At 39.0% G+C, this 16053-nt stretch overlaps 1 protein-coding gene across 2 annotated transcripts in view; it reads right to left on the bottom strand.

Moving 5' to 3' along the window:
- Positions 1-16000, bottom strand: part of LOC141442376 (MICOS complex subunit Mic60-like) — a 94494-nt gene extending 78494 nt beyond the window's left edge. For both annotated transcript variants that reach the window (XM_074107341.1, XM_074107342.1), the window contains exons 1-7: positions 14959-16000; positions 12438-12619; positions 7763-7956; positions 6245-6289; positions 4470-4621; positions 782-908; positions 194-357 (exon numbers count right to left, since the gene is read on the bottom strand). In XM_074107341.1, coding sequence (XP_073963442.1) covers positions 194-357; positions 782-908; positions 4470-4621; positions 6245-6289; positions 7763-7956; positions 12438-12619; positions 14959-15003 — 909 coding nt within the window. In that variant the 5' untranslated portion in view covers positions 15004-16000. The remainder of the gene's footprint in view (positions 1-193; positions 358-781; positions 909-4469; positions 4622-6244; positions 6290-7762; positions 7957-12437; positions 12620-14958) is intronic.
- Between the last annotated feature and the right edge of the window lie 53 nt (positions 16001-16053).

Genomic DNA, 16053 nt, shown 5'->3' with positions numbered 1-16053 from the left:
AACATACGAACGGCATACACACATAAATGTCATTGTTATTGGTCAGGCGGTTATTATCGAATTTGTTGTCCAACGAGTCATAATTGATCTCGAAATCTCAACGTGCGAGTTACATTATTACTGCCCAATCTCTCTCATTCTGAGAGGAGGCCTGTGCCTGACAGTGGGACGTATATAAGCCGGGATCACTAACCTTCATCCAACGCTCATCCATAACCAGCGACTCATCGTTCTGCCAGATATACTCCATCTCCATCGATTTTATCTTCAACTGGTACTCGTTGAGGAGCGCTTTTGTGTTGGCAATGGCTTCTTTGGTTGCCCCCATGCCGCAGTCGAGGAACCGAGTCATTTCCTCTGAGCAACAGTTATTATTATTACACAACAACAAGTTACTTTATTTATAATCCGGTTCTAATCTAACCTGTACCTACATTAACATTTTGCTTTTTTCTAGGTACCTACCGTCAAATTGAGATACGTTTTTTAAACAAGACGGAAACGTCATTGAAAGTTGTGTTATTTTCTATGTTATAACACACTTCTGAAAATTAAATGTTAACACTGCATTACATGTCATGCACCGTAAAACTAGCTCTGCCGTCTACGTGACATCGATTCTGTACCAATGTGCACCTGTAATGCACGGACGTATCGACTCATGACAGTGGCGAAAGCGAGGGACCGTCAAACTTTTAACGCATGTTTTCACTTCTAGCATAAAATGTAATATTCTTTTTGGGAAGAAAGTACAAGTGAAAAATTAAGGATCCAGCTATACCTAAATTGGTTGTGAATTTTTCAGCATTAGCGACGTGCCTCTTTACCAAGTCGAGCCGCTCCGCCATCGCAGGCCGGAGGGCCTTCAGACGCTGAAGATTGAAGTCCAGCAGAGTTTCATCCACCAACTGGAATTAACACTTTCAATTCAATTCAACTTTAGGAAATATAGCTCTATCTCTACTTTCTATGGTTCCGCGAATGTGGAGGGTTAAATGTCTCTACAGATTACACCGTACCATGTCATCGTATCATGAGCTCTATCGAATCTTAATACGCTTCTCGCATCGGCGCCACAGTGTGATATCTTTGCTAGTAGCTGGAAGAATTTATGTAGCGAGTGTATGAGGTTCTGTGAGGCGAAGGATAACCGTCCATCTTCACTTAATTGTTTGTAAATGTTAATTCTGTTATCATTTGTGCCATGTGTCATGTGTTGTGCTTGTTAATATTCTATGAATTTCACAGTGCTTTGGCTTGTCTGTAATGCTGTGTAATTATTTCATTAAATAAATAAATAAATAAATGTCATGACCGTAATAGGAACGTGTCAGACAGAGTGTCAAACGGAATGTCAAACGGCTACGGTTGGTTACGAAACGTGCTATACCACGCGCCATATAAATCTGCCTAAAAGTTCATTATTTAATACTCCGTTTTGACGCATTTTTAGGGTTCCGGAGCAAAAATGGCAAAAACGGAATCCTTATAGTTTCGTCAAGTCCGTCTGTCTGTCTGTCTGTCTGTCTGTCTGTCTGTCTGTCTGTCTGCCTGTCTGTCTGTCTGTCTGTCTGTCTGTCTGTCTGTCTGTCTGCCTGTCTGTCTGTCTGTCTGTCTGTCTGCCTGCCTGTCTGTCTGTCTGTCTGTCTGTCTGTCTGTCCGTCCGTATGTCACAGGCATTTTACTCGAAAACTACAAGATATATATCAATGAAATTTGGACTATAGATGTCTTGTCAAAGCCGCTATTTAGTTTTGTACCGTAAACTGCTTCAACTTTGTAAGTTGATTCCGAGTCGATAACTTAGCACTCTTATAGGTTTAAAACTTTTATCTACTTACACGGGAATTATTATTACGGGGGGATAAAAGTTTTCAAACCTAAAGGGTGCTAAGTTATCGACTCTAAATCGAATCAGGCAATGTTGGGGCCAGAGGGCAAAGTTGAAGCAGTTTACGGTAGTTAAATTACACTCCATATATGAATTGAAAAAAAAAAAATAACTCGCATCAACGCGTGGCACATAGTTCGACAGGTCTTTTGAAAAGATAGTAAGGTTTCTCAAAAACTTTTTTGATTAAGTTAAGATTTCCGGAAATAATCGCTCCCAAAGTAGCAAAAATTGTGTCCCCACCCCCCCTCTATCTTGTAAACCGTTTATCCAAAAAATATGGAAAGGTAACGCTTGATAAATACTTTCAACAAAAATTGGTTTCAACATGATCGGATATACAGTTTTTGAGTTATTGCCGAAATACTGCGCTTCTCAACAAAAGGACTTAAGTGCTATGAAGATATGCTCTTTTTCTGGTAATAGATTTTAAGACTGTAGTAAGTGTTTTAATTGTGTTATAACGCACATAATATTACTTGATTTTTTTCTTAATGGCTACGGAACCCTATATTGGGCGTGTCCGACACGCTTTTGGCCGGTTTTTGAGATACATTTTTTATGCGACGTCTTTACCTTACTCACGGATTGTGTTCGAATCGCTTAACGGTATAGTGCCTATTTAATTGGAATTATACCTTTATAGTTTTTGTGGTACTAGTTGTGGCAATGAACTTTTAGGCACAGTTAGGCGGCGGAAGGTATAGTGGGCATAGTCTCATTTCGATACAATAGTTATTTGTGTCACAAGGGAGCAAAATGGTGCATTTACGGCGAGGGCGTACATTGAATCCGCAGAATGTAGCGAAGGATTCTACAATAGAATGTGTTAACGACCAAGATGAAAATAATTTTGCTTCCTAGTGGCACATACTACTTTTCACACCGAGCATTAAGAAACTTGAAAAAAAATCTAAATATTATTAAAGAACAACCAGCATGGAAAATGGCGTGACTTTACAATTATCAACTTCAGAACATAAATAAAACACTTAGAAAATACTTGAACAGAAAAGTTGCACTTTCCTCCCTCTCGTCAGGGAGGAAAAATTACTTTTCTGAAGGAGAGGTGTGAAAATAATTTATGTTTTTGCCTGACATGTTGATATAACGGTCATGCTCATGGTATCATGATACAGTGTAATATGTAGAAACCTATAAAAGACACTATCGGTAACCGTTGTTCAGTTATTCTAGTCTTTCCGAAAGAGTAAGTAGTATAAAAAGTGGTGTACTGCCGTTTCGGCAAAATATTTTTCGCTGAATTTCACTTCTCAAAAAACTTATCGCACTAATTTCATTTTCCAAACGAATCTTTAGCATATTTACATTTCGCATTTTATTCATTTGGTCAAATTATCATTTGGCATAATTTTACTTTGTCGTTCGTTTATTACGACAAACGTTTATTAAGCAAACGTTTTCTTTTGGCTAATATTGTATTCCAAAAAAATGTTTGTTCAAAATGACATTTCGCACAAACCAACCACAGAAACCAACTGCTACCAGAAAAGTAGGTTAGATTAGGTTAGAACTGCGTCTTCCTCAGAAACGAACTGCTACCAGAAAAGTAGGTTAGGTTAGGTTAAAACTGCGTCCCCCGCAAAAACGAACTGCTACCAGAAAAGTAGGATAGGTTAGGTTTAAACTGCGTCCTCCGCAAAAACGAACTGCTATCAGAAAAGTAGGTTAGGTTAGGTTAGAACTGCGCCCCCCACGGAAACGAACTGCTCCCAGAAAAGTACGTTATTATATCATGCGATATTTTGGGAAGAGTACGTTATGCCAAACGATACATTTTACTAAATTATACTTGGTAATATGAAACATGACTAAGTAATTATTTGTAAAACAATAATTTTCCAAAAAAAAATTAACTGTAAAATTGCGATAAGTTTTTTTGGCAAATGATTTTTTGCAAAATGATAATTTGAGTAAAATATTTTGGGATGTGATAGTTTGGAAAAAGTTTTTTGCCCATACATTAGTAATCCATAAAAAGTGTCATGTAAAAGATTTCTTTCCGGCCTATTTGCAGAAAAAACAATTACCTACATAGCATGGGACCACTAGGTGTATAGACAAAATTGCAAGAGTTGCCGTAACTATGGGTCGCAGGTGGCAAGTTGTCGTTCATTGCAGCGTTCGAAGGGCAGGCCTTTATTTACAGTACTTTCATTGTAGCATGGTGCGGGTGACAGCTGTCAATATCACAAGCCTAGAGAGTCAAAGTGTCGAAACTTAAGTCGATAAAACTAATAATTTTAAATCTTAATCATAATTACCTATGTCATCATTAATCCGATTATTGCACTAATTTTGACCAGAATATTAGTGAAATTCTAGGTTGGAATATTATTTTCCACTTAAGTAAGGCTAAATGGAGTTTGCAAGAATATTCTTTACTTACCAATTAATAAGTACCGATCCATTTGGTCCCATCACTAAACGTTACGTTACATGCATATTACGTTTCTACACTTAACTGTGCTTTGCTACGAGTACACTACCATGCTAGAATGAAAGCACTATAATAGCGGACGTCCTTCGACTGATGATTATGATGATGAATAAGTACTTCATTGTAATATCGGCAAGCATCCCGCGCAGTCATGTAATTGTTCACAGCATCTTGTCCCTGGTCACGCAGGCATGTCTCCAGCTCGCAGATGTTCTTGATGACAAAGGGGGGCTGCTGAACTGTGCAGGCATTTTTGTCACCAGGTTTAGCTACAGGCGGGGAAAAAATGTGTGTGTGAGAGAGTCTGAGAGAGAGAGAGAGAGAGAAAGAGAGAGAAAGATTTAGGCTCCGTTTACAAAAGAACCAGAGATGTGCGAGGATGTGTTGCGAGGAATATGTTTTTCATTAATCAATAGAAACGCTTCATTTACCTCGCCTCGCTCCTCGCACAACACATCTTGATCTGGATCTGAGTGAGGGGCTGCTTGACATGCTCGGTCGCCTCCAGAACGTGTGTATTCGGTACATTTTTGGACTCCGTAAATACGATCACGTTTCACAGTTTCGCACGCAACTTAAATGACTATCTATCATATCAGGGACCGCAGAAACGTACACCGTTTCTGGTTTATTCCATGTTCTAATTTATTCTTACGGTACGTAGTAAAACGTTAAATTATGCCTCACAACATTCGATAAAATCATATACCTACAGTATTCACGTGGCATAGTTCACGAATCGAATGGTAAACACAGACTTAATATATTTATTTGTACAACAAATAGTTACGGAAAACAGAGCAAATAGAGTCTGGCTAATGAAAGATGAAACTGCAAAACCGCGGCAAATTAAAAAAAATGCAGATGGTATCACCAGGTTTCACCATAGAATAAGTAATACCTAGTACAAGTACAGAAGCTTCTCTGCCGTACAAAAGTGATGATGAGGCATAAGCATCGTGCCTACTTTATGCTGCTCTGTCTATCGCATCATCATCATCATCATCAGCCCGAAGACGTCCACTGCTGGACAAAGGCCTCCCCCTTAGAACGCCACAATGAACGACAACTTGCCACTTGCATCCGCCGGTTTCCCGCTACTCTCACGATGTCGTCAGTCCACCTGGTGGGAGGCCTGCCAATGCTTCGTCTTCCGGTTCGTGGTCGCCACTCGAGGACTTTTCTCCCCCAACGGTTATCTGTTCTTCGAGCGATGTGGCCTGCCCATTGCCACTTCAATTTGCATATTTTTCCAGCTATGTCAGTGACTTTAGTTCTTCGACGAATTTCCGTATTCCGGATTCTATCGCGCAAAGAAACTCCAAGCATACCTCTCTCCATAGCTCGCATGTCTATTTGAAAATAAGTAATTATTTAAAACGATATGTTGAACATAAAAAGGTTAATAAGAATATTTTTGAGAAAAAGGGAATCTTAGGAACCACAGCTGTATTGACAAGTTCTGAAACGGATATTAGTATCAAAATATTTTGCCATGCCTACTAACCTACAACCTTTGCTTGTTTTTGTTTGAATTTGCATATCATGGTTAAAATAATCTGTGGCACACCATTTTTGATTGTTTCACCCATGTTTTAGCAATAAATTTCCAAAAAAGCTATTGACGACTGTGTCACCGGCACCAATATCTGACACAGCAAGCGTGCATAAATATCTGATACGACTTTATTTCTAGGGCCAGAAGGACGTGTCAGATTTCTTTGCACGCTCCGCTGTGGCAGATATTAAAGCTGGCGAATGTACAAGCTCAAGTTTCTGTTTTCTTATACTCTTTGGTCAGTTTGCCCATGATATATGAATAACGTTGCCACTCAAATAATAGCTGGTTCAGCTTTCATTAGCCAAACTTTATCAAACAAACATAAAATCACCTTGTTTCTCGTCCCGGTTTACGCATCTTACGTCCTCTTTAGGTGCTGGAACAAATGAAGGTAAACGTCTCTATGTATTCAGATTATTGTATTGTCACTAAATTTACATAATTATGCCAAATTTCAAGTCAATCAGATTACTGGAAGTGCGTCAAATTTAACTTGCAAGATTTGACCAGTATATACATAACATACATACATACACACATTGCAAGTTAAATAAAAGCTTGTAAAATGTGTTTCTTTTCACTTAGATTCACACAATCCACAATTACAACGGAAAAGTTGCAGAATTTATAACATAGACTATGTTACTTAGTTGACAGAGATTTTGACTAGGTTCGATTCCCGCTTATATGACAGTTAAATCAAAACAATTGAATGCCATTTTTATTAATCTAAAATCGAAGGCATGGTTCCTAAAAACAGTTTTCGCTAATCATCTCATTGTTTCTAATTTCTCCCTACTGACCCATTTGGATTGATCACTATGATCATCACTCGCACTACGTTATTCAATAATAATGCACGTTTCTAAAACGTAAATGGGTTGAAAGCAAAATTGTACTGTAGCTTATTAAAATTTTTAACAACATAAATTAACACAAGAAGTTGGGTCTAGTACAAACAGACAGCATTTGAACTGCAACCCAGCAGCAAAATGGGAGTTCGAGCGCAGTTTTGATGCAGTCACACCAACTGCATCAAAACTACGTCCTGACTCTGCAGTCCGCTTGCAGTTGCTGTGAAGTCCTGTCAGCCGCACACTGACTGCAAGCCGGCTGCACGGTTGTAATGCAGTCGTATTGCAGTTGGAACGACTGCATTGTACAAATGAATTGTAACTGCAATACCCCCTCTCGCAGTTCTATTGCTGACGTATTGCAGTTTATTCAACTGCAATATGACTGCGTTACGACCGAGCAGCCGGCTTGCAGTTGGTGTGCGGTTGATAGCACTGCTCGACTGCACGGCAACTGCAAGTGGACTGCACAGTCGGTTTGCAGTTTTGATGCAGTTGATGTAACTGCATCAAAACTGCACTCAAACTGCCATTTTGCAGCTGGGTTGCAGTCAAACGCTGTCAGTCTGTACCGGCCCATACTTCCGGCTTCAAGATACAGTGTGTATTAAAGTGCATGTGCATCAAGCTTCAACTACATCACTCAGGACAAGATGTGTATCAAACTACTATTAGTTTTAAAAATGTTTCAAATAAACGAGTAAGGTTGACGTACGAGTGCTCGTCACTGTCCTAATAGTTGGCATCTTTAATCTAGAGATGACAGCAAGGTGTCGTCTATTGGGCATTAGTGTGTCGACCACTCGGACGTTTACCTTGCCGTATGTAAAAATGCGTGTCAACTGTTTTTTCTTTTATTTCATTTCAGTTTAGACTCCCATCGGTGGCCCTAAAGCCGATAATGGCATAATAGTCCCAAACACTGGAATTGTGGTCCCAATAATACTAGTTTTAACAGAACTAAAGTGAGATTCGAGAACAGTAAGTAACGTTACGATCCGGCGGCACAGGTTTTCCGTCGGAAGAACACTGGCGCGGGCGCCGATCCCTGGTCACGTATTCTCGCACGCGGTCGGCCGCGTCCTTAGCAAAGTCTGCGTGCGACATGTTCTCTTCATACGCTATCGCTATGAAGTCGTCGAACCACGGCAGGTGGATGCTCAGCCAGTCGCGTACCTCTGGCGATTTTCTATAAATAAATTATATATATAAATATGGATAAATATCACCAAACTTAAGAGAAGTCTCTTCGTTCCATTCTCCATACAAACGTAGTCCCGGTCACATTTGAAAACTAGGCAACAGAAATAGATGAAATTTTGTAATTATGGACAGACGTAATTATAATTATCTATACCTGTGGTTTTTCAGATTTTCATATAAATGTGTAATATCAGAATTATAGGTGCTCAAAAGTCGACAAAAACAAGACGCCAACTTTGCACGAGAATTACAGACTAATAAAAGATTTTTTACAAAAATCGAAAAAACCACAGGCATAGAAAATATTATGAATAGGTATCTTGATTGTAAAATATCATTGATTTCTGTGCTATACTTTTCGTATAACATTATTATGAGTACAACGAAACCCAAAATTCAACCGCCCAAATCTTGAAAAGCCTACAGCTATCTCGACGGACGTCGTTGTGGAAGGCATGGGGGGGGGGACGGCTGCGAGCGATAAAGACAGCAATATTCCAAACGAATACCTACCCCGGCCGCGCGGCCGGCAGGGAAACTTCTCTTAAGGTCTTTACGTGTAGGTGTAATGTACCGTATCATGTCATGACCGTAATAGGAACGTGTCGAACGGAATGTCAAACGCACACTGACACGCGGCGCGACTGCGAGTATTGCGGTCATGATATGATACGGTGTAATGTGTTGAGACCTTTATGCGGGACTACGTCGCAAATAAATATTTGCCAAACACTTTAAATGCGAAACTTTGTATTTGAGTCCGTGCGTACCTAAGTACTTATGCGCCCGTGCGTACATTATGTTTGTTACCCTTTCACCCTAAAACGGATGGACGGATTTGGATAAAATTGAGTATGTAAATAGCTATGGAAAAACACAAAGGCTATTTTTTATCCCTAGAGGATCGGGATACTTAAATTCTCTAAATTTCAACCACAAGGATTCTTAGACATTTAAATTTGGTGGAGATGTTTTTTAAGAAACGTTAATAAAGTCCCCGATACGATTTTTGGGAAAAAAATCAATAAATTTCAATCATCTGCTAAAGCTGACGGTTTCCGCGTGCGAAGCCACAGGTAAATGCTAGTTAACTTATAAAATGGCAAGAAATAAGGCCTCACAATTCAAGCAAAGGAAAAATTCAAAATTCCTGATCCGCAAAAAGTGTTTTTCGTCGTACTTACCTACCGTGCAATATAAACATTTTTCATGCTTAATTTTTTATTATGCCTACTGCATATGAAAAAATGACTTTCTGCCAAGTTTCTTGCGGCGCATTCTTCTTGGCAATGATGGTCTTTCCGAAAGCGCTGGTAGTTTAAAAAAACGACGTGTAAAAGTGCCCATTGCGGCCTATTTACTGAATAAATCATTTGAATTTTGAATTTTGAATTTTGCACTCCGTATAAATGCGACTCTATTATGGCCCCTCGTAATTGGCTATATTACTAGACATTGGAAAAAATATCACTAAATTCTTAACCGGTTTTTACGACGGAACTCGATCGGATGTAAAGTAAGCCAAGGTCGGTCGATGCTAGTTGAACTTGTGATGAACTATGTCATTAACGGCCTCTTAATTTTAATCAGCTGTGTGCTGCGTTCTGTGCTGTATCTTTATTTTGTGAATGTACTTATACATATCTAATGGACAAGGGCATTATGAATAATGACAAGCTAAACGTGGCCAAGTGATAAATATTGTCTAAACATAATTATTTATCACATTGTCCGGTCATTATGAATATTGCTACATGATCGTTCGGCAATTAAAACTGATTTTTGGGCAATTGAAGTCTGATTCATTCAATCGGAAAGTTAGGTGCGACGACGAGCGCAGCGAGGAAGAGCGTGTTAGGTTCAACTGTGATCAAAACAAGCGCGAAATAACTTACTTTACAGATTTTGATACATATATAATTATTAATTATAAAACGAAGAAAGGAGACATTAGCTATGCCCGACATTTTCATTATTTGAATAGTTATAGGTATTATCAAATTGCCACCTCGTATTGGTTAGTTTTCATGGTCCATAACATAACATATTCCAGGTGTACACGTGTAACAAACTCGCTACTGAAATCCCCAAGCAACCTGACAAAATTTACTTGACTTGACTTATGTGCCAAAGTGAACTTTCCAAAATTGCGGAATTTTCCATATAGGAAAATTTCGGAAGCTTCCCACAATTTTTCATAGGGATTGAAACTTTCCGTTTCTTAAATTTAAATTTCCGATAAGTACCTGTTGTATTTTTGACCTACGATGAGTTCTGTGACACTTGAAATTTTTCCGAATTACGCATACCTACTATGTTCGCAAAATATTTTTTAAAAATAATTTATATTTTGAAGCAAAATAATCAGAAAAACGTAAAACTGTAGTTTTTTAAAATATACAGCAATATCAGTCCATTAAATAAAATCCATCGAATACGATATAAAAATATATATTTTTATAAATGACGCAATATTATGTGAAACGAAACAGAGTAGTGAGGTGACACAGCATTATCGGCAATTGCCGCGGTTATATTCATGAACACTTTTGTAAAAGCGGCTATTTGGAACGCGGCCGCAGCTATCTTGTGGCCAGTGCTTGTCAGTATCACTGTCAGTACGAGTGCGTCTGCCTTGTATGCGAGTTGAGTTTCCGTTGCATTTTCTTAGCATTGTATTCTGTTATTGTTTATTTCTGTTATTATTATTGTTGACTTTTGTTACTGTTTCTTGTTATATTTGTTGTTATATTTGGCAAAATGCCGAAACGGTCTAAAGAGACTGTTTTGAACTCCCAGAGTTGGGAGTTTGTAATTCGTTTTAGGGATTATTTCGAGCGAGAACAAGAAAACGGTTTTCTGGTGGGCGGAAAACTGGAAAAATATGATATGATTTTAAATATGATGCAACTTCTTCGAAAATAGGCACTGATAACTCATAGAAAAATCGATAGTTCACTCGATAAATGGTACATCTCTAAAACTGTCAAACTCGAAACGTCACAGAACTCATCATAGGTGAAAAATGGGTCTCGGTCCCGATCCATACCGTCGTATGTCCTAAAGTCAAGAGCCATACCAATTTCGTCCTAAACGCTCTTGACATATCGTTCATTAGTCATAAAGATTATAAGCCATAATGTTTATTATGTCCTAAAAGTCATAAGCCATAATATTACATTACCTAATGCTCAAAATACGTAATTACTTTAGCCATAATATAACATGACCTAATGCCAAAATACCTAATTTGTTCTGTACTAATATTATAACACATAACATCTTATGTCCTAATGTAATGTTCGTCCTAATCTTCATTTGCCATAACGCTTTTTCTCTGAAACCGTACTTTTTTCAGAGTTGTTATAAAATAAACCTATCCTAACCTATACAGATCTACAGAATGACCACTTCAAAATTTCTGAAATATTTACGTTTTCAGAAAAAAAAAACCGTTATGTCAAATGATGATTAGGACAAACATTACATTAGGACATACGATATTATGGATCACGAATGGCACCCGAACTGCAACCTGACTCCCCAACGGAAACGAACTGCTACCAGAAAAGTAGGTTAGGTTAGGTTATAACTGCGTTCCCAATGCAAGCAAACTGCTAACAGAAAAGAAGGTTAGGTTAGGTTAGAACTGCGTCCCCAACAGAAACGAACTGCTACCAGAAAAGTATATTTTATGACAAATAGTGTTTAGGGTAAACGTCGTTACGGCAAGAGATCATTATGACCAAAGTTATTAGGGAAAATACAATTAGGACAAAAGACATTAGGGATTCCAATATAGACCCATGATTCAAAATCAAAATCAAAATCAAAATCATTTATTCAGTAAATAGGCCGCAATGGGCACTTTTACACGTCATTTTTTAAAACTACCAGCGCTTTCGGAAAGACCATCATTGCCAAGAAGAATGCGCCGCAAGAAACTTGGCAGAAAGTCATTTTTTCAACATAAAATAATTACAAATAAAATACTTAAAAACTACAGTATACAATGAAATAAAAGAAAATACAAAATAATAATAATTATGAATAATAATGATTATGGCATTATCTATTAGGATATATGACTATTAGGACATATGAACATTAGTACTACAGACGATAGTGCACATTAGTATTAGGACATACAAGGACTAGGGTAAAAAAAGTTATGGCACTTACATTAGGGAATACGTTGTTATGGCAAAAGATCATTATGACCCAAAATGATTCCAATATAGACCCGTGAAAAATATTATAATATGTTGTGAAAAGTTCCAGAAATATCCGAGAACTTTTCCAACTTTGGGGAAAATTTCCGCAACTTGCCCGTTTTTGTAAACACAATGTACACTATACCTACTGCTGTCAAGTGTCCTTGGCAGTAATTGTTGCTAATCTAAAGCGAAGCGACCAGTTGCCATTGAAACAAAAAGTTGAAGTGTTTTCGTATACATAGGTACTTACTTAGCATACACCGTAAACCATCCGGTGAAGACGGCAAGTGCCAGCGTCCCCCAGAGGAGCCGCAGATCCCGCGGCGGGGGCGGCGGCGGCGGCGGCGCGGGGCACGCCTCGCGCTCCCGCTGCGCGCGCGCCGACGTCTGGCATATGCTCGCCACGCGGAGCTCGACGGTTCTACATCGGTACTGGAAAGCAAATGCTTGGGAAGGGTGATATTTTTGTCAAAAAATCTCTTTTGTTTCTGATAGCTATCTTTCCATTCGCATTTTTTCCCACATGCTTTTTTCCCACTATGGCTTTTTTCTAGTCGCAATTTTTCCCAAATGTTTTTTTCCCGCTACGGTTTTTTACTGAGTCATTTTCAAAATCGCTTTATTCCCCAATTTTACTCGTCCCGTCTGCAAAATGTCACAGTAGCAAAATGTCCCGCCTGCAAAATTCTTGTTTAAATAAAGAAATTAGGTTCTCTCTCATGGATTGAAAGGTTTGAACATATTGAAACATTCTGCGGAAGGGACGTTTTGCGAACGGAACATTTTGCGAAAGGGACGTTTTGCGGACGGGACATTTTGAGAACGGGAAATTTTGCAGAGAGGTCGTTTTGAGAATGGGACAATTATAAAAGGGACATTTTGCGAAAGGGACAAAGGGACATTTTGCAAGTGGGACATTATGAGCCCTAACCGTATATGTCATCGGCATGTAGGCCAAAAACACTAGAAGTAGGAGCTGTGTCTGAGTCGATTCACATTCGGAAAAAACGCTACTGTGAAAATAAACTTCAGTAAAAACTATACCTACTTAGTGAGAAAAAATGCATTTGGGAAGAAATGCTAATGGAAAGATTGCTATCACGACAAAAAAAATTTCAAAATATCGCGATACTCAAATTACTTTATTTCCTTTGACTTGATTAGTTTTAGTTCTTAATAAACCAGGGAACCGACTTTTTGAAAACACCATTAGCGCCATCATCCCAGCCCGTATACTTCCCACGGCTGGGCGCTGGGCAAAGTCCTCTCAGAATGGGAGGTCTTGGGCCGTAGTTCCAACGCGGGCCCCGTGTGGATTGAGAACTTCACACATACCATTGAATGGCTTCGCAGGTTTGTGCAGGATTAATCGAGATGTTTTTCTTCACCATAAAGCACTTGGTAAATTTCAAATGTAATTTCCAACATGTATTTTGAAAAACTCAGATGTACGAGCCCGGGTTTGAACCCACGATGCTCTGCTTGAGAGGCCACAGGTCAAGCCACTAGGCCACCACGCCTTTTTTGTATGTGTACCTACCTAATTATGTAGGTACTTACTATTAGTAAGCAGCTACAACTTCTCATTTTGAGTCCGTTAAAAAAAACAGTCATCAAATTTTTAATGTTCATCCTAAGGCCGTAGTAACATATTTTTGAGTGGTTCGAATAGATACTTAATTTCGCACTTGACTATTGCGTAGGTACCTACGCTCGTATATTTTATGAAAAAGTAATTTCACTTTTCTAAAATGTACTTAGACGAACCTACAGTCACCAACAATATCAGACACAAAAAAGCGTGCATAAATATCTAATGTGACTATTTCAAGGGCCGGTAGGAAGTGTCAGATAATTTTGCACTCTCCTCTCCGCTATGGCAGATATTAATGCAGGTGACTGTACACGACCGTTTATATCTAACAAGTCGTTGCCCGCGGCAACATCAGAAACAGAGATTTTATTCATTTACAACATTCCATGAGAATACTCAAACATTACATCTTGGCCTTCGTTCGTTACGTTGCGTCGACGTCTACAAGCGGCCTATGCTAGAAGAAAAAACAAGATAAGTACTTTTTCAATAAAATACGATAGTAAAAGCAACACATTATAGCGACTCCTAGCGCCATCTAGTGACGACGACGGAATCCTGCATCACGGCGCTATCGAATCCGACGCTCTTCCTTCGGACTTCGGTCCCCAGGCATAACACCTGCGGGGCTACTCCGAAATTCTAAAAGCGAAGTTCGTGTCGTTCCGTCTTTCTGATGCTTACACAATATGAGAGTGAGAGAGACGGTACGATACGAACTTCGATTTTCGAATGTCGGAGTAGGCCCTCTGCCTGGAGTTTATTGTAGCCTCTCCTCCTCAACATTATTCACTACAGATGTAAGATGAGTACATACAAAAGTGAAGCCGTGGTGGCCGAGTGGTTTGACCTATGGCCTCTCAAGCAGAGGATCGTGGTTTCAAACCCTGGCTCGCACCTCTGAGTTTTTCGAAATTCAAGTGCGTAATTACATTTGAAATTTACCACGAGCTTTACGGTGAAGGAAAATATCGTAAGGAAACCTGCACAAACCTGCGAAGCAATTCAATACTGTGTGAAGTTCCCAATCCGCACTGGGCCCGCGTGGGAACTACTGCCCAAGCCCTCTCATTCTGAGGGGAGGCCTGTGCCCTGCAGTGGGACGTATATAGGCTGGAATGATGATGATGACATACAATTTATTTATTATACATCGTATTAATTAGCAAATACTCACCAAAACACTTCTAGAGTTGCATATCAACGGTGTGACTCGGAACATGTTTAACTGATTGAGAAAAGCCTAGAACTGTTAATTGGGTAGATATTGGTATAGAGAAAAAATATGCATTCTTGATAGTTTCAATTTTTTTTTTACAGCCATGCAGGCATTGACAGATCTGTCACATTTTAATTTCTTTCTTGTTGAGAAAGGAGTCAGTTATAATCTAATCACAGAGTTATAAAAGTAGATACAAGCGACACAAGCCAGAGTTACTTATCGAACCTTTTTGATTAAAATCATAAATCAAATCAAAAAAATCAAAATACTCAGGCCCTGTATTTCTACCAGATAACTAAAAAAACCGGCCAAGAGCGTGTCCAACACACCCAAGATAGGGTTCCGTAGTCATTATGAAAAAAATCAAGTGCCCCCCCCCCCTTATAAATATTTATTTTTGTAATTTAACTACAAAACTAAATAGCGGCTTTTACAAGACATCTGTACTCCAAATTTCATTGATATTATACATCATTTTGTAGTTTTCGAGTAAAAAGCCTGTAACATACCTACGGACGGACAGACAGACGGACTTGACGAAACTATAAGGGTTCCGTTTTTGCCTTTTTGGCTCCGGAACCCTAAAAACTATCAGAATCGTGGGCCATTTTTACAGAAAAGTAGGGTGACGGACCTATCCAGAGAAATGAGACGGTTGAAACGCTTGAGTAAAGACCCTTTACCGTTGCAGATTTTTCCAATATCACGAAAAAACGGTCAAATCAGTTGCGTAGAAGCATCCATGTGGTAATTAGTAGGCACCAAAATTAATCGGACTCCATATAACTTTCGGGCCGTTACAGACAGGCTAAAAAAAATAAGGACGAAGAAGAGGGGTTTATAAGTTTGACGCCAATGTCTGTCTGGCTGTGGCATCGTAGCTCTTAAACGGATGAACCGATTTCGATGCGGTTTACGTGAAAACGAGTTTCTTGTTCTAAGTGGTTCTTTCATTTAAATCGGTTTAGCTGTTTTTGAGATATTGAACTTTGGAATTACAATGCCAAGGGGGTTATCAACTTTCTTAAGTTGGTTAGGTTAGATTTGGTT

Source organism: Choristoneura fumiferana, chromosome 25 (genome assembly GCF_025370935.1).
Source record: "Choristoneura fumiferana chromosome 25, NRCan_CFum_1, whole genome shotgun sequence".
NCBI lineage: Eukaryota > Metazoa > Arthropoda > Insecta > Lepidoptera > Tortricidae > Choristoneura > Choristoneura fumiferana.
This window is presented reverse-complemented; position numbering and strand designations above follow the sequence as displayed.